This window comes from Chrysemys picta, chromosome 6 (assembly GCF_011386835.1).
Source record: "Chrysemys picta bellii isolate R12L10 chromosome 6, ASM1138683v2, whole genome shotgun sequence".
Taxonomy (NCBI): domain Eukaryota; kingdom Metazoa; phylum Chordata; order Testudines; family Emydidae; genus Chrysemys; species Chrysemys picta.
Window position 1 is genome coordinate 23,688,642 of NC_088796.1, and position 27,015 is coordinate 23,715,656.

The window sequence follows — 27,015 nt, forward strand, 5'->3', positions numbered from 1 at the left end:
TTCTTGGAACGCTCTGAAGTTTATAAAATTTCTTGAATTGTGGACTCCAGAACTGGACACAGTCCAGTGCCAAATACAGAGGTAAAATAATCTCTCTATTCCTACTTGGGGTTCCCCTGTTTATATGCCCAAGGATCATGTTAGCTCTTTTGGCAATACTGTTGCACTAGGACTTTTGCTGGATTGGGGGTTTAAATCTGTTACTGACAGGCCCAAAGGAAGTAAGTCAACCAAGACATCAAGGTATTTGTGTAGTTTACATATACATTTGTTAAATATTTTAAGGAATATTCAGCTGTGCTGTATACCCATATCTGCTGCCTGATACAATGCCTAATGAAGTCAATGACAATCCTTCCCTTGACTTAAATGGGGAATTAAGTCAGGCCATTCCTGCATAATTTTATTGTTGTGACCACTGTCTTTCTTTCCCACCTCACTGTTTTGTCGCACTTTCATTGTGTCATATGTGCAGCTGTATTCAAACTTGGCAGGGAATGGCCCTTTGCATTTACATGCAATGTGAGCAGTGCAATTTTTGGCACTGTTTAAAAACAAAAACAAAATTATACTTATAAATGATAAAAGAGCAAGAGGGTAGCTCAGTTTCTATTGTTGTTTGAACAGCATGAGCAATATGTTCAGCTCTGTGTAGCACACAAAATAAAAGCTGTCCCTTCCCACAAACTGCTGCAAGGTCCTAGTCTTGCAAAGACAGCTTTGAACACTTCAGAAGTCCCACTTGAGTCAATACAGTCTTTGGAGAATTGGGGTCTCAAAGACAAGGGAGGTTTAGGTGGGACATTAGGAAAAAGTTCCTAACTGTCAGGGTGGTTAAACACTGGAATAAACTGGCTAGGGAGGTTGTGGAATCTCCATCTCTGGAGATATTTAAGAGTAGGTTAGATAAATGTCTATCTGGGATAGTCTAGAGAGTATTTGGTCCTGCCATGAGGGACTCTCGAGGTCCCTTCCAGTCCTAGAATCTATGAATCTATGAATCATTCAAGGAGGTAAGTGGTAGGAGTTAAGGTCTGAGATGTAGTCAGAGATGGAATCATGAAAGACTTTGACGGCTAGGATGAAAAAAATAATCCCCATTCAATCCTGATCCAGTGTGTGAAGTTTGCTAACCGGGGCAATCAATCAATCTCCATTTTGATAGTGGTTTTTGTGATGTACAAAAGAGGTATGATTTTTATTTTATTTCATTAAATTCACATAGGAGCTTTCTGCCAGCTGTGATTAATTTCAGTATCTGGTGCTAAAATTAACTTAGTGCTTATTTCTGCTCCTCCCCCACCCCACCCCGGGCAAGGCACCATTTCCCAATAAAAAGCACCATGTTTTCTAGGAAACAAGGATTCCAGAATTTGACCTAGTCGTTGTCTCCTGCGCTAAACTGATCCTGTCTGACACAGAAATTGTGCAAAACTCTTTTTTCGACTTTCAAGCAGTTCCTAATGGGTAGAACAGAAGTTTGACTTCCCAGTGGAGAAGTGTATGGGACTGTGTAAAAATCACCATGGTGTCCAACTGCATTTCTGGAAGAACTGAGCATGAAAGGAAGCACAGTGGCAACTGCTGAAAAATGAAACAGCCCTATCAGGCATGAACAGAAAAATTGCCAGTTTCCCACTGAACTTCACTGAAAATAAGAGCAGTTCCTGCTCCTACCCCACAGTGTCAATTCATTATTCAATAGACAGGCACATTAACACTAGGAATGATGTAAGTATTAGCCTTTGGTCTTTCACATACAGATACAACTGATTATGGGATGGGTCACTGCAGCCATTGAGGAAATTGCCTATTATCTCAGCCACCTCACTAGCCGTTTGTTTTCCAGATTATTATTATGTATATTACTGTAGGGTCCACAGGCCCTAACCAGGATCAGGGCCCCATTATGCCAGTGTTTCTCAAATGCGACCACCAGGGGCTTTTCTTGTGGCCACAAGCTCCTGGATGGTGATGGCTGCCAGCAGGGATTGGGCCTTGCCCCCTCTGGAGACACAAACATTGGAGGAGCAGGCAGCCAGTGAGTTCCCCAGCTTCCTGGGGCAGAGGGGTTGGGATCAGCCCTGGCATAGCAGGAAGCAGGCTTCAGCTGCGGGACTTTGGGCTCCATCTCCAGGCTCTGGGGTCCATCACCCAGGCCCTATCCCCCGGGTGCAAGGCTTCGGGCTCTGGTCCAGTGCTCACCCCCGGTCCCCGCTGCCTCCTCCAGCCCCTCATCCATTCTCCCTATCGCTCCTGGCCCTGCTGCCTCCCTATGCACCATCCCATCCAGTGCTTAATTTGTCCCTTGGCAGGCTGGGGCTGAGTAAGCCTGCTGTGAAAAGTGATATTTGTATGTTTGTTAATATCACTTTTCATAGTAGACTTGGTAGCTAGCTGGGAGGCTGTGAAAAGTGATATTAACATACAAGTATCATTTTTACTCGCCAGCAAGTCTAAAATAAAAAAAGCAACGAGAAAAGCAAAAGGAACAACAACAAAGACAAGATTGTGCAAAGCACCTTATTTGTGTTTCTATTCTGTTTAGCTCCAGTAAAGAATAGAGACAACTGTACATTATTTTTATTATTGAGTCTGCAAAAAAACCCTACATGAATAAATTACAATGATTTGGAGACGCATATGTGCATATTTATTTGTTTTTCCTAAAGTGAATTTAAGTATTTTAGGAAAAATTCCTTTCCTATGGAAAAACACAAAGAGGCAGCCCTGGTGGGAGGAAAACTTCATAATGTTTTCTCCAAATCGTTTTAGGGGAGATAGGAATTTTCCTCCTCAGAATCTGTGGATCTCAGGGGTTCTGCAGAAGGAATGTTCTATCTGCCAGGACTTTTCTGCTTTCGCTCCTGCAGTAGCGCATCCCATTCCACCGTGGCTCCTCGGTAGCTTGTCTCCAATGGGCACCCAATGACAACAATGGGGTTTCTCTGAAAGTAAGCTTGTTACATAAGGACAATGCAAAAACTGAGTAAGGATATCAAAATTTGGCCCTGTGGCTTCCCCCCCTCCCAGTTTGTGCACACAGGAATCCCTGCTCAGGCAGTGTAAATTGAACTATATGAAGCTAATCAAAAGGAACACAAATTCTTTCTCAATAGCAGAAATATTAATAAAAAGGTTTCAATTGTTTCCTTCAGAGTTTACTCCCATTAATTTACATCAAAGTACATCTACACTCTTGAGCTGGAAGTGTAATGTACATGTGCTAGTTTTGATCAGATCAGTGCACTAAAAATAACAGTGTAGCCATGGTGGCACAATCAGTGGGACAAGCTAGTCGTCTGAGTAATTGCCTAAGATTGCAGGCATGATGTTACTTGGGACAGCCAGCCTATTCCACCACCCAGCCTTGCCATGGCTCTACTTCTATTTTTAGTGCACTAGCTTGATCAAAGCTAGCATGTGTATGTCTATCTGATCAGGAAATTATACCTCCAGTGTAGACATACCCTTAAAAAAAGGATCCACTCTCACCTCATTTAAGTTGGTGTTTGACCAATGTGTGCTGCTGCCTAAAGACAGGATTGCAATATTTTTCCTACTACACAAGGAGTGATTCTGTCTTTCTGTTGAAATGCTGGTTCCATTGAACTCAATAGGACCAGGATTTGGCTAAGGGAAGGCTGCAGCAGAAAAATCAACCAAATAACTCCTCCCCTCACTCCAAGCACCCTAGTCATCAGAAGGGGGCATAAAAGAGAGAGAGTAAGAAGGCGAGCAGGTGCTTTATAATATCAAGCAATCCTTGCGACTTTAGTTTCTGCCTGATTTCAAACTAATGGCAATAGAAGGTCCTGACAGCTCAGCTCCAGAGAACGTAGCTGTACAGATCTGATCTGAAACACAGACATATTGCCTTCTGAAGACATATGAGATCCGTCACAGTTTAGTTATGTAACCCCTATTCTCCAATATATGAGAGGAGGATAAACAGACAGTTGAGCCCATCACTGTCACGGACTGATTAAATATAATGTATCCATATAGGATTATTTCTCTTTCTAGCCTTTATTCCATAAACTCAGAGTAGGCCTCACATTGAAATACTGTTCTCCAAGAAACTAGCAGATTTAGATAAGCTAAACTGTACTCCCCTGAAGAAAATAAATTAATAAAGTAAGCAAGCCGAGTATCTCTCCCTTATCAAGCTCGGTAGATTTAATAACATAAGGATAAACATTTTATCCTGGTTTAATTACCTCTGTCACAGCGGCACCAGTCTGCCAGTTTCAAAGAGAATTGTCTGTGGAAAATGAATAAGGCTTTTTAAACTTATTTTTTTCCTTCAGTGCAAGGTCGGCTATTTCTATATTTGTACTTCTTTTTTATATAATGTTGGAGAAACTCTAACTACATGTCCAGTATTAAGAGAAATGATCTCTGCTGGGTTTTGCATCTCTCTTCAAATCTTGGAATCATCTGAACGCTGAACTGAAGGTGGAATTGGATGAATTTTCTCACAAAGATGAAGGCATAAGACTAGTGAACAATCTAACAGGTAGGCAACTATATGCTCCTTCAGTGTACAGTAATGAACAACCTGATACTTTTCAAATCCCGTCTCTAGGCCCTTTCTTCCTCATGGCCCATGCCCTCTAACCCTCTCAGCAAAACACTTGGGCCACAATTTTCAGACTAGAATTCCTAACGTTAGTCATCTGCTATGGTGTCGAACCCCCACAAACCCAGTGAAGTAAATGAGAGCTAGTGCAGCTTAGTGCCTTTTAAAATCAGGTTATTGTGGTTTCTGTTCCTAATTATGGATTTGGGGGCCTAATTTTAGGCCTAAAATCCTCTTTCCAGGCCTATTCAGTTGCTCCAGGCTCAGTTATTCTTCCTTAAATTTACTCATTATATCTTTTCTCACTTCAGTCTATGTCCAACCAGGGCCGGTGCTACCATTAAGGCAAACTAGGCGGTTGCCTAGGGCGCCAAGATTTGGGGGTGCCAAAAAGCGGTGCCCCCTATTTTTTTTTTATTGCGTTCCTGGGCTGGGCTGCCAGCGGTGCGCTGACATGTGCAGCTCAGACTCCCTCTCCCCGCTCAGCGGCCGCTCCACTTCTCCCGCCTCCCAGGCTTGCGGCGCCAATCAGCTGTTTGGCGCCACAAGCCTGGGAGGGGAGGAGAATTAGAGAGGGGGCGGCGTGCTCGGGGAGGAGGCGGAGCAGAGGTGAGCTGGGGTGGGGAGCTGCCACATGGCTCCCGGGGGGGGGAGCTGCCGCGGGGGGGGCGCCTCAGGGCAGGGGGGGAGGGAGTTGCTGTGGGGAGGGGACATCTCAGGGCAGAAGTGGGGGGGGGGGCGCGCAAGGTGGAAGTTTCGCCTAGGGTGCAAAACTTCCTTGCACCGGCCCTGCATCCAACTAGAGAGGCTACTGCCACAAAATTAATCTGTATCATACAGTACACACTTACTATACCTGGGTTTGCATTGACAGGTTGGAACTGCGTCTGAAGCATTTCGTTTAAAAGATGCAATTAAAAAAATAAACCATCGCATTATTTTCCTCATCCTTGTCCACATCTGAAGAAATCTAGTTAGTGAGCTTCATATTGTTCAACATCTCCTTTCACTGTAGATCTTATTTATAAATTTACACCCAATAGACACTTTAGTTCGGATCACTTCTAATTGTAAACATTTTAGGCAAAACCCTCCCACGTTGCACACTGCAGGTGGGGAAGAAGACATAGCAGCAAGGACTTGCCTCAGTTGCAGCAGCATGGAATAGCAGCAACATTCCTCCACCATGCATGCCCCTTCTTGCCCAGCCCTGGTAGTATGGGGCAAGAAAACTCCATATACCTAGTACTACTACATTCACTAGCTTCCTTCCTGGCTCATGAAGATAGCAGCTGGATTTTGCATTTTGTCCTCCATCCTTTCTTTCTTCAGCTCCCCTTCCTCCCTCTTTCCTGAATGTCCCTCTGCCTCGGATGACCATACATCCCGTTTTGGATGGGATAGTCCATTTTTTAAGCCCTGTCCCAGCTGTCCTGACTTTTTTGGCAAAACTGGGCATTTGTCCCATTTGCACTTGCCAACTGATCATCAGTTGGCAAGAGCAAACTGGACAAATGCCCAGTTTTGCCAAAAAAAATGGAGTGTGACCCCTAACAGAGCGCGGAGGAACGTGTGGGGGAAGGGAGGGCAAGCAGCAATGCATGGGAGGGAAGGCTCAGGAGAGCGGCTCGGGCTGCGCCAGCCCCATGCAGGCAGGAGGCAAGGGGTCTTGGGCCAGTCCCACATGCGGGGAGGAAAGGGGGGCCTTGGGCCAAACCCTTGTGGGGTCCCGTTTTCCCATTGGGTAAGTATGGTCACCCTGATCTCTGCCCCTTCTTTCCTTTTCCTATTTCCTTCCTCATGTTAACTCCCCTCACTTCCTGCTATTCCCCACACATCCCCCCTCTGTCTCCAACATTCAATTTAAAACGTGTGTGTCTTGAGGGGAGAGGGAACTAATATGATTTGGAACCATCAAGTTGTGCATAGTAGCCTTTGTAACCACGAGATCTCATTACCATTGCTCCCCTCCTCTTTTCCCTCTTACTATTTATGTCCGTTTTCTTAAACGGACATAAAATTGGTACCATCGTCTGTTAAACTCTCTCTGGGAAAGCCTACTCTGCTGAAAATAGCAAATAGAGCTGTAGCTACCATTTAAGCTTCAATATTAGACAATGCTGTAGCCTCGGGGTGCCCGGTAGCTGAATCTACCACCACCAATAAATATTTCTTTCCATTCCTGGAAGGTCTAGAGAAAGGTCCCACAAAATCCACAGACTCTCTGGCAAATGCCTCTGTGGTCTTGGGCTCCAGCAGCTCCCGGGCAGGAGCCTGCAGCATACATCCTCCCTTCTCAGCAGTCAGACCAGACTGACATGTGCGACTCTCTTTCATACTGCTGTTTCAATTGGAGCATGCCCAGTAGGGGCGAGGGGGTGGTGGCTTCCTCAGCCCACAGTGTGGTGTTAAGTCCTCCTTGTCAAGCGTGGGGCAAGTACACCCCCTCACAGGCACTTTACAATGTCTCTTTAAGTCCTTACGCTTCTGACACAAGTTAGAGCTTCTGCAATAACCCTTCACTGTCTCAGAGTAGCAGCCGTGTTAGTCTGTATCCGCAAAAAGAACAGGAGTACTTGTGGCACCTTAGAGACTAACAAATTTATTTGAGCATAAGCTTTCATGGGCTACAGCCCACTTCATCAGATGCATGTTGGTTGTTTGCCTAATTTAATAGAGGGGAGCGTGTCAGGCCACCAGTGCAGAAGCATGCACGTGCACACAGGCGTGTGCATTTTTCTCTCACGGGTGAGCCCTTCTGTGTATGTGTGACCGATGCGGGTGAATAGGCGCGTGCAACACTGTGTGGCCATGTGCTCGTGCATGACTGGGGCATGGGTCAGTGTGTAAATGCACATGGGTGTGAGCACCTCTGTGGCTGCCCCCTCCCCAGCATGTGTGACTGCACACACAGGCGCACAAGGGCATTTGCACACATGCCGATGCACAAACACGGGCCAGCAGGGGCCCAGCCTGGCACACACACCGAGTTCGTCTGAAACATATAGGGCAGGTAAAAGTTTCCTTCAGCCTGTCACAAGCTTTCTCTGCTCCTAGATGACCCGCAAATGGCCCATCATGAGCTAACTGGAGCAAATCTCTCCTATACCTCTCAGGCCTAAACAGAGACTGGGAATGGTTGGGTCATTACACTAATTGAATTTTTTTTCCCCCCATGTTAAGTTCTCCTCACACCTTCTATGGGTCATCTCGATTATCACTTCAAAGTTTTTTCTTCTGCTGCTACTGATAGCTCATCTCAATTGATTGGCCTCTTACAATTGGTATGCGTACTTCCACCTTTTCATGTTCTCTGTATGTATAAATATCTTGTGTCTGTGTGTTCCACTCTATGCATCTGAAGAAGTGGGCTGTAGCCCACAAAAGCTTATGCTGAAATAAATTTGTTAGTCTCTAAGGTGCCACAAGTACTCCTCTTCTTTTTGCGGATACAGACTAACACGACTGCTACTTTGAAATCAGGCACAACTATTTGCTTGCAAACTTCACCAGGAAGCTGCCTTTTTCCAGAAGGAGCTTCCCCAAATAATACACCATTTTGAATAAATAAAACTGACCTTTCCTTCCCCAGGAGGGGTCTGATCCTGTGTAGGAATCCTGGTCTGTTCCAAAGTAATGTCACTTGACTGAGCCGATATAAATTCTTTCTATGTTTCACTTAAACCTGGAACAGTCTCCGGTAGGAAAGAATCCTCAGCTCCTTCCTCAGCTGGCAAGCTGCCATTCTCAACAAACAATAGCTCAGGGGAATTCCCCCCCACCTCCAGCGCACCTCCCTGACAGCAGGCAAAGTAGAGGAATCAGATCCATGCTAGTTATAACATTAACCTGATTGGACATAGTTACAATGTCATTACCTATCAAAATATCAGCAGGTAGCAATTCCTAATACCAACCACAATATCATCCTTAACATTTTCCCACTCCGGTGGATTTTAGCCAGAGGCACAGTCATTGAAAACTCAGCAAAAGTTAGAAGATTTATACTTCTGCCAGGCAATTTATCTTTTATCAAAAAACTTTTTTAATCAAAGTAATATGAGATGCAGTATCACGCCACCGAGTACATTCAACCCCATTTACTTTTACATGCTTAATGAACTGTTCACTATCATCCCACGACTCAGTTCTAATATAATTTATGAGGCCATTTTCCTCTCCCACAATTTCCTCTGTGGCTAATGTGGTAGCATTAACACTTACATTGGTAGCAGTGGAACCCATGAAAGGGGTTGCAGGTGCAGGTTGTGAGGTGGTTTTAAGCCTTGAGCAATTTGACTTTATATGGCTAGGGATCCCACCTTCATGGCAAACAATTGGCTTCCCCGTAAGGTAAGAGGTTTTAAAATCTGGGCTCCCTGGAGATTTTTTAACACAGTTGGGGTTAGGTTTATTCTTAAATCTTTCCTCCCTTGTAAACTGGAGATTGCACCCCTCTCGAGCACTTGACTCAACATACTCATCCGCAATTTCTGCAGCCATCAAAACCGTGGAAGGTTTTTTGTCACAAATGGCTGCTTTGACATCATTGGTAACCACCCATAATAACTGCTATTGCATCACCAAATGTAACAGCTTATCAAAGCTGCCATCAGCACCTGCCCCTATTTTTTTACATAACTACGCAGTTTATTCCACATGAGTTATATTGTCAGACTTTTTAAGATTTCTCAACTTTAAGCAATAAGTCTCAGGGGTGATTTTAAACCTTTTCAATACAGCATGCTGTGTCATGGGGTCAAGCAATTCCCTGGCGTATGTGCTTTGCCATCAGTTCTTCAGATGAACTGCAAATTTTTGTTTGCAATTTCTGCGTACGTGCCGTTTGAGGTGTCTTCGGGAATGACATGCAGTGGCTCTTGTTTACAATTCCTTTGTTATTCCTGAAGAGCTAACCTATGGGCGTTTCTCAGACTCACAGCATGTTTAAGTTACAAACATATACAAAATTTCATAACTCCGCACATGTTGATTCACACATTATAACAATATAATAATACTCAGCAGATTATAACTAGACATACTTTGTACAAGATTTATCACAATTTTGTGAAAGTGGTGACCATATTATTTAGGCGGTCACCTTCCCCTTTAGATAGCATCATAGCTGCGTGTGAGTCTTCTTGCTCTCAGTGAGGGAGCACCTTTTTTCCTGACACTTCCGTCAAAAATGACTGAATCATTTGCAAGTAAAGAAGGAATGAAAAAAAAAAAGACTGTTTCTCTGATAAGAGAAAAAATTTGTGACTTTTTAAAAACACCTCTAGCGCCTCAGCAGAAGGTGATAGAAACTTGGGATTTGGCAGGGATGTAGTCATAGATGTGCCTTTAATTGTTCCATGAAAAACTGAATTTGATTCAGATGAATTATAAGAATTTTTTAAAAAAACATACTTCATGCATGTACACTGGATCATGTTAAATAGTGAAAAATTCCAAATTCCACGTGCACTGGCCCTGTATGTCCATTTTCACCAAGTGGGTGATATATCCAGATTCCAGTGAATGTACACATTCTGCATAACAAAATGGAATGGAATTTCAGTTTTCCTACATAGAAAATTGCATAATGTGACCTGTGAATGTATGTAGTTTTTGTGTCAGGCCCTAAGTGCTTTGGATTTATTGTGGTTTGTTTTTATTGACAAACTCTTTCATAAGATACTTAATCACCCTTATTTTCTTTGTTCAAACTGAGGAAACCACTTTGATAATGCTTTCCTGGACTACTGCCTGTTCCAATCTTATCTTCAGTAGTATATTTATTTGATGCGTGTGACACTAGGTGATATTTAAGAAGTTTATTCATAGCTGTCAAGCATTAAACACACAGTAAATTTGATGACAAATGCTACTGGCAGAAAGTAGATCTCAAGTCAAAGCAAAGTGCCAACCTTTGAGCATAACAAAGGGAAGGAGGAGGATCCGGGGAACTACAGGCCAGTCAGCCTCACCTCAGTCCCTGGAAAAAGCATGGAGCAGGTCCTCAAGGAATCAATTATGAAACACTTAGAGGAGAGGAAAGTGATCAGAAACAGTCAACATGGATTCACCAAGGGGAAGTCATGCCTGACTAACCTAATTGCCTTCTATGATGAGATAACTGGCTCTGTGGATGAGGGGAAAGCAGTGGATGTGTTATTCCTTGACTTTAGCAAAGCTTTTGATACAGTCTCCCACAGTATTCTTGCCACCAAGTTAAAGAAGTATGGGCTGGATGAATGGACTGTAAGGTGGATAGAAAGCTTGCTAGATCGTCGGGCTCAACGGGTAGTGATCAATGGCTCCATGTCTAGTTGGCAGCCGGTTTCAAGCGGAGTGCCCCAAGGGTCGGTCCTGGGGCCGGTTTTGTTTAATATCTTTATTAATGATCCGGAGGATGGTGTGGACTGCACTCTCAGCAAGTTTGCAGATGACACTAAACTGGGAGGCGTGGTAGATACACTGGAGGGTAGGGACTGGATACAGAGCAACCTAGACAAATTAGAGGATTGGGCCAAAAAAAACCTGATGAGGTTCAACAAGGACAAGTGCAGAGTCCTGCACTTAGGACGGAAGAATCCCATGCACTGCTACAGATTAGGGACCAAATGGCTAGGTAGCAGTTCTGCAGAAAAGGATCTAGGGGTTACAGTGGACGAGAAGCTGGATATGAGTCAACAGTGTGCCCTTGTTGCCAAGAAGGCTAATGTTTTTTGGGCTGTATAAGTAGGGGCATTGCCAGCAGATTGAGGAACGTGATCATTCCCCTTTATTCGACATTGGTGAGGCCTCATCTGGAGTACTGTGTCCAGTTTTGGGCCCCACACTACAAGAAGGATGTGGAAAAATTGGAAAGAGTCCAGCGGAGGGCAACAAAAATGATTAGGGTCTGGAGCACATGACTTATGAGGAGAGGCTGAGGGAAATGGGATTGTTTAGTCTCCAGAAGAGAAGAATGAGGGGGGATTTGATAGCTGCTTTCAACTACCTGAAGGGGGGGTTCCAAAGAAGATGGAGCTCGGCTGTTCTCAGTGGTGGCAGATGACAGAACAAGGAGCAATGGTCTCAAGTTGCAGTGGGGGAGGTCTAGGTTGGATATTAGGAAACACTATTTCACTAGGAGGGTGGTGAAGCACTTGGAATGCGTTACCTAGGGAGGTGGTGGAATCTCCTTCCTTGGAGGTTTTTAAGGCCCGGCTTGACAAAGCCCTGGCTGGGATGATTTAGTTGGGAATTGGTCCTGCTTTGAGCAGGGGGTTGGACTAGATGACCTCCTGAGGTTCTTTCCAACCCCGATATTCTATTATTCTGTGATTCATAACTTCTCTAAACAGTTTATTGTTCTTAGGTGAAGGAACAAGTAATGTTGGTAATTCTTGCTAGATAGGCTTTTGAAGTCCAGCGCTAACAGTAGAGATAGCTCCTGATCACTAATTGCTTTCGAATTTTTCCAATTTCTACCTAGATTTTTTTGCCTGTTCGAACTCCCCAGACCCAGTTCCCCACTTGCAAACTCCCTGCCGGTTGGCACTGTGCAGGAGAGGGTAACTGCACTTGATGGTTGCTGCAGCTGTGGAGTGGTGGAATGAGATGGGCAGGGAGCCTGCCAAGACCATGGACTGCTGCAGCGACAGGACACTGGGAATGAGGTTGCATCTGGGAGTACTGGCCCCTCCTGACCCACTCCCACTGTGTGTGCCAGGCACCCCTTCTTCTCCTCAGGCCCATCCCTCCCTGATTGCTGAATACCTCCTCACTCGCTCTTCTCTGTGAGAAGGGGTGCTCCCTCCTCCCCTTCCCCCATTCATTACTGAGTGCTGGGCATCCCTTCCCTACTGTCTGAAAAAGATACTTTGAAAAAAAACACTGAGAGCCTACGCCACCCAGGACTTTTGGAATTCACACTGAAGCCCCTTACAGAGCTGTAGGGTTTAAAGCCAGAAAGGATCACCCCAGTTCAACTAGTCTGATCTCCTGTATATCACAGGCCACCAGCACCTGCACCCAGCACAATCAACCCAACAACCACAACTAGACCAACATATTACAGCCCCAGGAGACTAAACAGTTGCATTCAACTGACAGAGGATAGGAAGGACAGAGGTGCGCCCGTGCTTAAGGCCCCACAATGGCAGGGAAATGGTTAAGTGAGTTATATTACATGTAACTGCGCAAGTCACCAGTTGTAAACTGTTTATTTTTAGAAAGAAGTTTAATTTTTGGAATGGAGATTAGAGATAATGTCTAACTCCTAATTGTCTTTATTTGTTGCTTTTTTCCTGTCCTCCCAGCCCCCAATATTAATACTGATATTTATTCAGAAAACAGCAAAGCTAATTTTTGGCACTGGTTTCCACCTGTTTTTAAATTGTTGAGATAAACACTGATTAATTCCTGGGAAAGTAAGCAAACAAACAAACAGAAACGAAAGGCCTTATTTATAGGACCTGAAACTTCAACCAGGACCCATGTGGCTTTCAAAGTGGTATTTTTCTTAGGTAAGTCAAAGACTCATGTTCATTTACTTCCCGTTCCCTTTCACACATTATTTATCTCTAAGTGCTCTGAATTTGACTGTGTTAGCTCCTTACCTGTGTTATAAACTGGAATCCACTGGTAGAATTCATTCTTGTAGGGAACTGTGTCAAATTCACTGCATTGCATCTGACGAAAGGTTGGTGTGTCTCGTCGACATGGGAGAATGTTACACACGCGGTAGCGTTTCCTTTCTCCAGTGCAATACTTTCCTCCAAACTGTGGCCTAGAAGTAAAGTGTGACGTTTTGGGGCTTTAGAGTCTGTATGAAAGTTGGGTGTGTTTTATTTTAAATTAGTACATTCATAACAAGATGCTGAACACTGAAGTCAATGGGGACTTGACTTCTCAATCACTTAGGGCAAGTCTACACTTGAAATGCTGCATCAGCACAGCTACACCAATGCAGGTGTGCTGCTGTAGCATGATAATGAATCTGCTCTATGCCAACGGGAGAACTCTCTTCCATCGGAGTAGTTAATTCACTTCCAAAAGGCAGTAGTTTTCCCGCTGACATAACGCTATCTACACGGGGGGTTTGGTCAATATAACTATATAACTCGGGGTGTGGATTTTTCACACCCCAGAGTGACATAGTTATACCAATATATGTCTGCAGTGTAGACCAGACCTTAGGCACTTTGGAAAATGTGACACAGTGTTATTTGTTTAAGACAGTAACATATAGATAGTTCATCATGACCTCAACCATGTCAGGAGCCGATCACTCCTTGAAGTGAGGCACCTAACTACCTTGGAGGATCTGGGCCCTAAGTGTTTCCGTCCTTTTTGAAAATGAGACACAGGCATTTTTAAAAAAAATTTGCCCTATACATACCTATTTTACTAGATTCTTAGAATCCATCACCAGGATCTCTGAGACTTCAAATGAAGCTGGTTTAGGATCAAATGTGACTTGTGAGTACTCATCAGCTCTCAGGAATAGGCCACAAATCTTTACACTCACATAGTTATTGAGGATATTGCAAATTATCCAAAGTAGTATCATTAAAACAATGTTTCTGATGTTTGTATTAATCCTGCAGGTGAAGATTTTCGTCTCTCTTGGGTGGAAGTAATTTCCATGGAAGGTAAGAAAGACTGAGAAGCAACATGAAAATTGTAAAAGGCAAGGCTGGTGAATTCTAGACAGGGGTGTTTCTATGGGGAGAAGTGGATTCAATGGTTGTCTTGCTGCAGTAGCTGTTAATAATATGGTGAGAAACAAAAGTGTCCCTATCCTCACAAATACCCATCAGACCTCTCAAACACCTTGCATTACATAAAAAAGCATTGAAAGGGTTGGTGATGAACTGTGCACACAACTTACTCTGGGTTATTGCAGGGTCTTTCTGCGCTTTGAACTCCTGCCCCACATGTCCGTGTGCAATGGGACCAGGAGGACCATGTGCCCCATCCACCATTTATCATTTCTGGATTCTTTCCCACTGTAATGCACTCCGCGTTGAAGCACCACTGAATAATAAAGAAAAAGCAAATACAGAGGGTCAGAAAATTATCAATGCAAAAAAAAAATGCAGACTGATGAACGCTTAAATTAAAACCTACTCAGCTGTGTGTGCTGAAAGCCATTTAATCAGCATTGTTGGTCTAAAGATGACCTAGAACAGTGGTTCTCAACCAGGGGTACACGTACCCCTGAGGGTACATAGTGGTCTTCCAGGGGGTACATCAACGCATTAGATATTTGCCTAGTTTTACAACAAGCTACATAAAAAGCACTAGTGAAGTCAGTACAAACTAAAATTTCATACAGACAATGACTTGTTTATACTTCTCTATATACTATGCACTGAAATGTATGTGTAATATTTATATTCCAATATAAATTTATTTTATAATTATATGATAAAACCAGAAAGTAAGCAATTTTTCAGTAATGGTGTGCTGTGCCACTTTTGTATTTTTATGTCTGATTTTGTAAGCAGGTCATTTTTAAGTGAGGTGAAACTTGGGGTATGCAAGACAAATCAGACTCCTGAAAGGGGTACAATAGTCTGGAAAGGTTGAGAACCACTGACTTAGAAGAGGTAAAATCCCCTCATCCTGTCATAGACTACGTCAAGCAACATTTCCTCAGCAAAATTCTATTGACAACTGTTGGTCATGACTAAACGATTTGGCGGTTCCTTCAGACCTTAAACTCTATGACTCTCAATGTCATTCATATTTTGTATGTATCTATTGCTAGAAACGTAGGCATCTTCCATTTGTATTCTATTGGAGATGGAATGGAAAAGTCCTTCAGTTAGAGACTTATGGTGATAGGTCACTGAAAGGAAGTGTGTGATGAGATGAGATGGGTTCAAATTCAGAGGAGACATAAATGGTGGTGTAAGTTACAAATGGTGCACATAAATGTAACATAGCACAGCTAACCAACAGAAGGTGCTGTAGTAGGAAAAGAAACCAAAAGAGAATGTACAAAGTGTAAAATAAAGCAGTTCGTCTCTTCCCACACACAAGGTCAAATTCTGATCTAAATTACACTAGTATAAATCCAGAGTAATCTCATTTAAATTCTGCTTCATCCACTGTACATCCTGCATATAAATAACTGTCATGGGTTTTGGCATACACAGAATAATAAGTAGTAGAACCTATTTATCTAAAGGCTTAGAAAAACGTGTATGATACTATACCATATTATTTAAGAAATAATAAATGATCATGTATTTAAAGACTGTGGTTCAGATTTTCATCAGATGTAAGTCAGCATAATTCCACTGACTTTAACAGCCCTAAGCCAGTTTATGCTATCTGAAGATCTAATCCACTGTATCACAATCCGTAAGCACGAGAGCAGACAGCTCAACTGTGCAAAATTAATATAGTCAACAGTTTTTTATGGACAGAAATGATCTTATACAGGTTTTGTTAGTCCGAGTGTCAGAATCACATAAATAGAGCAGTACTTAACAATTACCCTTTGCAGGTAAAACTAAGTTTTTAATATGTACCATACGTATATTCCCCCAAAAGCATTTTACAAACTTATCCTAGGATAATCTATATATTAATTTAATTTCATCTTCCACTGATCGGCAACCACCTCTGAGGTGACATGGAAGAAGAGTACCATATCCAAATGAAATCTCAGGGGGAATTTAGGGGGCACAGGGCAATTACCTGAGCTGGAATTTGGCCATAACACTGTGGTTAACACAATTTTTCTTACCAAAAATGCCATGTTAACTTTAATGACCTCAGTCTTGGCTTTTCTATTCTATTAGGTTCCCATAATTTGCTCATCACTGTATTAGTTGAGCCCCTTCCCTTAGAGCATAAGCAATGTGACTGACATCGATCACATGTTCACTCTTTCGCCCAGTGTTTGCAGCCCATCTCTGCCAGGCTTCAGGGATGCAAAGGAGCCACTGCAGTGCTAGGGTCCAGGTGGTTGGAACCAACAAACTCCCAAATACCCACTCCAGGGTGGGAGGAGGAGGAGGAAAAATTACAAGTCACTGCTGTGCAAAAAGGAATCAAAATTAACATTCTATAACAAAATGGTCAGAAGAAATTGAGCTGCTGCCTTCTTTCACTGCTGGAGGCAGAAAATCTGGTGGCCTGAACTGAAGAGCGGGGCTTAATCCTGGAGCCTCCAGCAATAACTTTGGAGCTCCTCCGAATTCCACAGGTGGGAGGTATTGCCCATTAGTGGTGACTGAGGAGATATTCTGTGCAACAGAATTGACTTGAAATGAAGTAAACATAATTTCTGCTCAATTAAATTATAGCCAATATACAGCTCCTGTAGTTGTTTTATATAAGTAATTAAACAATAGAAAGTACTGACACTGTATCTTTCAATCTCCTTCTCTCTCTATGAAGATGTCTAGCTAGTTCAGATTCAGTATTTATTCTGATAGCCTTAGTTTCTATTCTACACACCACTAAACTTAGTTGACAACTTGTTCCATGTGTTTACTATACTTTGATTTAAATAATCCAATGAATTCTAGGTTCTTTACAGATCTGAAAGATTTCCCCTGGTGTCCACCATAGAAAGACCACCCCCATCACAGTAAACAATATTCTCCTCCCCTCTCCTCAGCAGTGCTTCCCATCCATTTAGACTAGATCCTCAGCCTTCCCATTGAAAGTATCTGCATGAACCCACTATTCCCCCAACCTTTCCTTCTTTTCCCTAGGTCGTTTCCAAATCCCTACTTTTGAAGAAAACCATCTCTCCTGTGGTCACCTGCTCCAATCCACTACTAGTCCAGCAATCATTAGCCCTGCACTGATTCATGCTGTTATGCTACACTGACTTAGAGGCATCCTAGAGTGAATTTTGCCACTGGCAATCACCATGCAGCACCAAGGAGCTGAGTCAACATTTGGTTATTTTTCCCTGCCAGTGGAGGATTTTGCCCTACAGGGTATTCAGTGGTGCTTTGAAATGTAAACATCCCACCACACTGTTCACCACTTCCTCTGAGAAACTAATCCTCAGCTAAATAACTGAACATCATCTCACTGGTCAGGAAAACTTTCCCTTTCTTTCATTTCATTCCACTCCTCTTAGTTTAAATTGCAGTTTCATTCTATGAGTCCGAACGTTGAACCTCTGAACAAAGGTTTCCTGTTGGACCCATACTGTGAGCTAGATTGTGGTGCCTTGGTGGGGTCCTGCTGCATCAAAACCGTTGACCTGCCTGAACAATAACACCAGCTGGCTCAAAACTGAATATCTTTCATGGAATGTGTTATGAGCAGGGGGACTGTAAACTTTCAGAGCTTGTCTACACATGAAAATTATTCCAGAATAAGGTAGGTTGCAAATGTAAAGTGGAATAACTATTTGGGAATAACTGTGTAGACAACCCCTTATGGGCAGTTTGAAGGGGCTGCAGAGGGAATGACCCACTTTGCCACAGAACCACAGCGCACTGACTTGTTCAGGTAATGAGACTTTAGTAATGGAGAGGAAATGGATTTATCTCATGAAATCCCGATTAAGGACATAATCCTGAGAGGATCGGAGCACTCATGACTCCCACTGAAGTGCTTGTCATGTTTTAGGATTGAACCCCCAAACCATTTAATAGCTATGCATTTCAAATCTTCCTTTACAAAACAGCTAGTGCAATAATTACACTAGGGAAATTTCACCAGTATGGAGTCTGAGGGTGGTGCTTCGGGCTCCAGCAATGCGACAAATTCAGAACAAGACTCAGGGGCCTGACTCCCTTAGCAAGCAGAGGCTGTGGATGGCTTTAAGAAGTACTGAGGTCATACCTTACAGACCCTGTGAACTAGGAAGTTGAGCTCCTGCTGGTTAGCAATAGGCATGGATTGAAAAGAAAGCTATTAGTCCTCTCAGTTGGAAGAAAAACAGTAAAGTAATGATAATAAAAGCAAGCGAGAAAAGGTCAGGGTTTAAGATTAATAACAGAGAAAAATGTTACTATGAGTGAACTCCATTAAGCAATAGAAAATATGAAAAGCTGGAGGCTGAAAAACTCAGCAAAACAAAGATATGAGACATCTCTCAGGTGCCACTTAGTTTAATCTGGAACAAATGACAAAACCTGTTATGTCACAATTAGTGCTGTCAAGCGATTAATTTAAATATTTTTGGATGTTTTCTACATTTTCAAATAGATTGATTTCATTTACAACACAGAATACAAAGTGTACAGTGCTCCCTTTATATTTATTTTTATTACAAATATTTGCACTGTAAAAAACAAAAGAAATAGTATATTTCAATTCACCTAATACAAGTACTGTAGTGCAATCTCTTTATAATGAAAGTTGAACTTACAAATGTAGAATTATGTACAAAAAATAACTGCATTCAAAAATAAAACAATGTAAAACTTTAGAATCTACAAGTCCACTCAGTCCTACTTCAGCCAAATCGCTCAGATAAACAGGTTTGGTTACAATTTGCAGGAGATAATGCTACTCACGTCTTGTTTACAATGTCACCTGAAAGTGAGAACAGGCATTCACATGGCACTGTTGTAGCCGGCATCGCCAGAAATTTACATGCCAGATGCGCAAAAGATTCATATGTCCCTTCATGCTTCAACCACCATTCCAGAATATATGCATCCATGCTGATGACGGGTTCTGCTCAATAATGATCCAAAGCAGAGTGGACCGACACATGTTCATTTTCATCATCTGAGTCAGATGCCACCAGCAGAAGAAGGTTGATTTTCTTTTTTGGTGGTTTGGGTTCTATAGTTTCGGCATCGGAGTGTTGCTCTTTTAAGACATCTGAAAGCATTCTTTACACCTCGTCCCTCTCAGTTTTTGGAAGGCACTTCAGATTCTTAAACTTTGGGTCAAGTGCTGTAGCTATACTTAGAAATCTCACATTGATACCTTCTTTGCATTTTGTCAAATCTGCTGTGAAAGTGTTCTTAAAACGAACATATGCTGGGTCACGATCCATGACTGCTATAACATTAAATATATGGCAGAATGCGGGTAAAACAGGAGACATACAATTCTCCCCCAAGGAGTTCAGTCACAAATTTAATTAACGTATTATTTTTTAATGAGCATCATCAGCATGGAAGCATGTCCTCTGGCATGGTGGTCAAAGCATGAAGGAGCATATGAATGTTTAGCATATCTGGCACGTAGATACCTTGCAATGTCGGCTACAAAAGTGCCATGCGTGAACGCCTGTTCTCCCTTTCAGGTGACATTATAAATAAGAAGCAGTCAGAAATATCTCCCGTAAATGTAAACAAACTTGTTTGTCTTAGCAATTGGCTGAACAAGAAGTAGGACTGAGTGGACTTGTAAGCTCTAAAGTTTTACTTTGTTTTGTTTTTGAGTGCAGTTATGTAACAAAAAAAAACCCCTACATTTGTAAGTTACACTTTCATGATAAAGAGATGGCACTACAGTACTTGTATGAGGTGAACTGAAAAATACTATTTCTTTTATCATTTTTACAGTGCAAATATGTGTAATAAAAAATAATAATATAAAGTGAGCACTGTACACTTTGTATTCTGTGTTGTAATAGAAATCAATATATTTGAAAATGTAGAAAAACATCCCAAAATATTTAATAAATTTCAATTGGGGTTCTATCAGGGCCGGCTCTAGGATTTTTGCCGCCCCAAGCAAAAACAATTTTGGCCAACCCCCCCCCCCCGTTTTTTTCTTACCCCACCCCTAGCCCCGCCTCAACTCCGCCCCTTCCCCAAATCCCCAGCCCTGCCTCTTCCCGCCAGGCTCTCAAGCCTAGGAGGGAGGGAGGGGGAGATCCCGAGTGGCCGCGGCGTGCGAAACAGCTGATTCGCGCACCGCTGCTCCCCGTCCCTCCCAGGCTCTCAAACCCGGGAGGGAGGGGGAGATCCCGAGGAGACGCGGTGTGCAAATCAGCTGTTTCGTGCACCGCGGCCGCTCGGGATCTCCCCCTCCCTCCCGGGTTTGAGAGCCTGGGAGGGAGGCAAGCAGCGGCACGTGAGCGGCAGCAGCGGAGGTGAGTTAGGGCGGCCGGGGCACATTTTTAGGGATGGCATGGCTCACGCCAGAATGCCGCCCCTAAAAATGTGCCGCCCCAAGCACCAGCTTGTTTTGCTGGTGCCTAGAGCCGGCCCTGGGTTCTATTGTTTAACAGTGCGATTAATCGCAATTAATTTTGTTAATCGCCGTTAATTTTTTGAGTTAATCACGTGAGTTAACCGCAATTAATCGACAGCCCTAGTAACCATTTATATTTTCTGATCTTCATTTTCATACACGAGAAGCCCATAATCACCTTCTTTTCTCCACATCTAGTTCCATCTGCGGCAGCATCCAGTTTTGAGCGGCAGGAACCTTTCACTGAGCACCAGAGTGTCTGGCAAATATTCTGTAAAAAAGAGAACAAACTGCAGCTGCCTTCAGAAGAGTTGAACTCCCAGTCCCAGGCCACGATTTTCACAAGTCATTAACAATTTTTGGGTATCTCAATTTGAGATACCTTTTAGGGGCTTGACTTTCAGAGGTCAGGAGGCTTAGACCTTTTTGAAAGCTAGGCCCCTTTAAAGTTATCTCAAAATCAGAAACTCCAAATCTCTAGTCACTGTTTACAATTTTAGCCACAGAACAACTTTAAATTTACTCCTCATTAGTGTGTTGTCGTAGATCTGTGCACAAATACAAAACTGTGAATATATTGTGTTCAGCTGACTGAATTCAAGTTCTCTTGAGAGTTTAAAAGTTCTCCCTATTGTCTGAACTGACATACCTCCCAAGCACCCACTGTTCATTGGAAAAATTTCTTTACAAAGCTTGGGGCATATTGCCCATGCAGAAGCAGCCTCAAGAGGGGAAAACGTACCATGGCCACCTGACTGTGTTTTCTCTTCATTAATCATGCTGTTGGAAGTATGTTTAACTTCTCCTTACAAGTGTCTCACCTTATTGACAGAATATTATTGCTGCAGTACCTACAGGCCAAATCCCCAAGTCTTCACTCAGTCTTAATCAGACAAGCACCTATACATTTCAGTGGGCATTCACCTATAAAAAGACTGTTTACAAAATAAATTAGGACCTCAGGATTGGCTGGTAATTCTGCTTTTGGAATTAGGTTTCTCTGCACTATACATTTTTCATTGTTGCCTAATGCCTGTAATTTAGATTTAATCCTATGTACCTCAATTTTCATCCCTTTTTTGTTTTGTTATAGTCTAGGTTTTTTTCTTCCTATTGTACATTGAGCAATTTAGTGTGTGTGTGTGTGTGTGTGTGTGTATATATATATATATATTAGTTACAATGTATAAATAACTTTATACACACACACATATATGTTACTATTTAAAATTAAAAATGGGCTTTAAGGGGCAAAATCTGGATGTAGTTCAGGAGCTTAAACCCTCCAAGCATACAAATTTCAAGTAAATCCAGATCTAGCGTTTTGGTTCAGCCTTTCATAGACATGGGGTCAGATTATCAAAACAGTTCAGCATCAACTATTGGGGACCAATTTTCAAGAAAGCTCAGTTCCTATTTTGGCACTTAAATAATGGCTAGATTTTCCAAAGGACTCAGCACTTATCAGTTATCATTGTGACAACAACGTGACAAGTACTTTTGAAAATCTGACCCATAGGGCCTACCAGCCACATTCAAATATGAATTTGGATTCCAAAGTTTGGATCTTGAGTTTGGCCTATCTCTGTTTAAATCATTCACAAAGTGTTTGTTTCAAGTGAGTTGCTTGTTACTTATGTGTATTATTTGTGGGCTCCTATTATGATCACATATTTAGAACACTGGGAAAGAAAGATGATGACAGAGAACTGCTCAAAGTATTCTAAAATCTTCACTCAAAGCATGGTACTCTGAGGCTATATTATTATTGCTCATTTAATTGATTTTAGGTGAAGCAAACATGCCAGTGGCTGCATTGAAGTTCCCTATTTATTATTCAATACTACCATTGTTTAGAGCAGGGGTTCCCAACTGTGGGCCGTGGCCCAAAGGTGGGCCGCGACAGTCCTGGGTGGTCTGCCAGCGCAACTGCATTTGCCAGTCAAGCTCTTAGTAAATCTTTAACTCCATGTGACTCATGTAATCGAAGTCAAAGCTATATAAATGTAGTGTTTTGAGCTGTTTATGTTGGATAGAGTATAGAAAAAGCTTTATTTTTTAAGAAACAAGCTGCAATATGTCAAGTTTAATTCTTACGAGTAAAGTGGTGCATTTCACTGCAAGGTAACCTAGCAAAATACGCTCAGTCCACCATTTATAACTGTAAAAAACGGCAAGCAGTATTTCAATCTGACATGGATCGATTTATTTTTCAGAAACGAGAAGGGTGCACTGGTGAAGAAGATAATGAAAGTCCCAGACCAGCTACAGAAACACGAAATGAGCCAGTCAAAAAAATAAAGAAAGTGGTAAGAAAATATGATAAAACATACTTGAAGTTTGGATTCTCCTTTATTGGGTCATCTGAGTACCCGTTGCCTCAGTGTAGTATAAAATAACTGTTATTTTATATGTTTATTTACAATATTCAATTCTTTTCTAATTAATACAGATTAGGGTTGGGTCTTTACTTACACAGCTCAGAAATGCAGATTTTACACTAAAAAATTGAAAATACAATATAGTGTTCAAAGCCGTACATCTATTGTGTTTTAAAGTCAACAAATAATAACACAATGTGTTTAACAATTTTGTTAACATTGTTGCTTTGCTTATTGTTCAGTTTTATACATTTATACATTGCGTTTTCTATGTCTGAATGCCACATTTTACTCTGAACATTTTTTTGAAGTGCAGCTTTACTAAAACTGTTTGGTTTCAAAAATCTTGAAGCATATCTTTGAGTGCATATTGCTAGGAATTTCTATCATTACACATGGTTACATTAAAATGAAAAGGAAACCAACACTGTTTATTTACTGTGTTATAGATTATGTGTATGTAATAATTAAAATTAATAATTTTCCTACGTAAGTGTTAATAGTGGGCTATACTGCCAATTGCAGATGCACAGGTGGGCCTCAGGGAAAAAAAGTTTGGGAATCCCTATTTAGGGGGCAGTTGGGGAAACTACATTTTCTGAATGTAGTCAGAGTTAAAATCTGTTCTGGCTGAGTGGTTTTCTACCACTGTGTATGGAAAGTTTTGTTCTTTATCTATTATATATGGAGTATGTTTTGTTCTTTTTCAACTATGTGACGGGTACTCTGCCACTATATTTCATGTACTCAAGAAGAAATAACACAGTTGATAAATGTACTTTTAGCTGTCATCCACTAGAATAGCCTGTTCGATTACTAGACTAGGGATTTAAGATGAGCACATCCTGCTGCTGGTAGTTACATTTTCACACTACGCAAAAATCCATAAATGTTATAACCAAATATTATCTTCCATTGAAAAAGTGAAGGATTTAGGCAGGAAACTCATTAGCTTTAATAGAAGTTATCCACATAAATCTCCATGCATATGAATTTCCCCCCCATCATTAATAATGCTAGGTTAAAAAAAGGATACTACACACACCAAAGTAGCAGCATTGTTCAATGGGCAAATATGGGAGTGACAGTCAGAAACTCATGGCTCTGAAATTGATACAGTGCATGACAAGTCATTTATTTATTATCAGCAGTGTGCGAGGCACTTTACACACATGTATGAAATCAGGGTCTCTGCCTTGCAGAGCTTCCAATCTAAATGACCTCTAACCTCAGAGGCAGGGCCAGCTCCAGGCACCAGGCAACCAAGCACATGCTTGGGGCGGCACCTGGTAAGGGGCGGCCAATCTTGGGGTGGAGGGGGGGCAGCGCGGCGAGGCATGGCATTCCACGGGGGGAGGGGATGCTCCGGCGGCGCGGCGCTCGGCGGGGGGGTGCTTCAGCGGCGCTGCGCGCAGCGGGGGGGCAGCGCTGGGTGGAGGAGTTCTGGCGGCGCAGCGCGCGGCGCTCGGCAGGGGGGCTCGGCGGGGCGGCGCTTTTTTTTGCTGCTTGGGGCAGCAAAAAAGTTAGAGCCGGCCCTGCTCAGAGGCTAAACACCAAATTCCAATCTCATTAAAATGGGAGTTTTGGAGATAAAGATTCAGTGACAAGGCATTCATAACCGCAGTTTCAAAGGTGCAGATCACCTGCAGCTCTCATTGCATTAAAGGGAGCTGTGGGTGCTCTACTTCTTGGAAAAATCTGCCCATTAATTTGTTTCAATTTCTTCCTCAGCATAATAGGGATACTATTTACCTACTTCACAGGCTGCTGAGTATAAACCTTGCTCAAAGTGATCATTTCAACACAGAAAACCCTTGGCCAAATTCAGATAAATACAGCTGAGTGTAAGCAGACACATCTCTAATGGGAATTCACTAGAGCTGTAAACAGTGAGGTAAGTTACACATTGAGTGCAAGTTAGAAAGCGAGAGTTAAGTCAGGAGCAGCAAAAGCTTCCTAAAAGTGGGGGGAAGGCACAGATGCATGAACCATGCCCCCCCCCCCGCATTACACCTTTTCCCCTGAGGCCCTGCCCTTATGTCACCCCTCCTCCCTGAGCCTCGCCCTCACTCCTTCCCCCGAGGTTCTGCTCACCCTCTGCCTCTTTCCCCCAGCCCCAGCCCCCCGCTCTCTCTTCTTCACAACCTCTCCCCATCACTCGCCCTTATGGCTGGTAAAAAGTGGTCTTTGGATGTCCTTGTTAATTTCATTTGATGCAAGCCTATATGAAAGGATAGTTTACTGGCATATTGGCACAGATTGAAGAGTCAAGGGTGTGTAAAATTGGGGGCAGCAAAAAAGTTAGAGCCGGCCCTGGCCATATTCATTTGAAACTGGAGAAGAATTTTATGTAGGCAGAATATAATTTCCCCAAACTGGAATTTAGTCAGGTCACAATAAGAACTAAAAGCTTAAATTCTTGTTAGTAAAATAGATTAAAACAAATAGCACTTACATCCACCTCTTCACAGAAAGTAGCAGTGGGGCCGTACTGCAACTGGCATTGGTGATGTACATCATAGATAACTCCTGGGGCAATAAGTGGTGACTTTAAATCTTTCTTTTTGGGGATATCATCTAGACAGAATCCCCATCCTCGGCTAAAGGTGAAAATTGGAAATTTAAAAACCACACAAATGTGCTTTTAATTTTAATTTTTTTCATAGTTCATCTTTACATTTCTAATCATTAATGGCACTTTCCCACGTGGTCTTTAGAAAACAACACTTCCAGATTCTAAGTCGGGCATGGGGAATTTAGCAAATAACTTCTTATTTCCAATAATGTTTTAGGAACCTCAGATAAGAGCAAAGTACTTCAGAAAACCTGGGAGTACCTGCCATTCAGGAGCAGCCTGGGAATTAATATCTGGTATCTTTACCACCCCATGGCATATAGAAGGGGCCCTGAAGTCTGCAAAAGCAACAGGACTTGTGTGGTTCTCCTCTGTGGCGTATCATGATTCCTGTGACCTCAGCAGCTCTTTCCTTCTGCTGAATTATAAAGCAGGGCTCGGCAGTAGCTCTCCCCATTTCACCTTGCAGAGGAATTGAATGGAGGCAGAATGTAGTTTGTTAAATTGGAAATAGATTCAGTCATTGGAATGACTTCAGTGAAAGCTGCCACCACTCTCAACAGTGTTGAAAGTCAGATTAGAGGCGTCTGAAGTTGGGCACCCAAAATTTGAGGCTCCTCTAATAAAAGGTCACTTTTGAAAAATGTGAGCACAAGTGATTTGTCCAAGGTGTCATAGGAAATCTGTGTCAGGCCCTCATATACCTTAAATTAATGGAGATATCTTATCTCCTAGAACTGGAAGGGACCTTGAAAGGTCATCGAGTCCAGCCCCCTGCCTTCACTAGGAGGACCAAGTACTGATTTTGCCCCAGATCCCTAAGTGCCCCCCTTAAGGATTGAACTCACAACCCTGCGTTTAGGAGGCCAATGCTCAAACCACTGAGCTATCCCTCCCGCAAGGCCATCTTTTCTCCCAGTAACCATGTGATAGCTGTAGGTTACACCAAGTTTTCAACTCAGATTGTTCAAATCTAAGTCCAATTTGAACATTGCATAAGTAACAATTCTTCCACTATCCACTGTATCATACTTGGTCAGATTTGGGTGTGCCATGACATGGGAACCAACAACATACCTCCAGGATCCTCAAAGGAAAAAATAATTAAGAATTTCTCCTCAACTCTGTGTCACCTCACATAGCATTCCATTATTCCAGGTGGACATAGTATTCTAATCACTCACTCTAGGAAACGTGTGATGTATTCCTTGCTGCACAGGGACCAGGTGAGTGGAGAAGGATCATACTGTAGCTGCCGGGACATAATGTATGGATGTCTTCCAACAGGTTCACAGTCATTCTCTTTTCCATCATGCTGGATACCAAAACTAGAAGTAGTGTTACCAAGCACAGGAAAT

General features: G+C 42.5%; 1 protein-coding gene across 2 annotated transcripts in view; it reads right to left on the minus strand.

Moving 5' to 3' along the window:
- Positions 1-27,015, minus strand: part of ADAMTS12 (ADAM metallopeptidase with thrombospondin type 1 motif 12) — a 282,704-nt gene that overhangs the window by 98,282 nt on the left and 157,407 nt on the right. The window contains exons 8-12 of one of the 2 annotated variants that reach the window (XM_005312319.4): positions 26,842-26,985; positions 25,538-25,682; positions 20,880-20,972; positions 14,451-14,596; positions 13,177-13,346 (exon numbers count right to left, since the gene is read on the minus strand). In XM_005312319.4, the coding sequence (XP_005312376.2) occupies positions 13,177-13,346; positions 14,451-14,596; positions 20,880-20,972; positions 25,538-25,682; positions 26,842-26,985 (698 nt within the window). The remainder of the gene's footprint in view (positions 1-13,176; positions 13,347-14,450; positions 14,597-20,879; positions 20,973-25,537; positions 25,683-26,841; positions 26,986-27,015) is intronic. The other variant, XM_042860207.2, reaches the window with a different exon arrangement.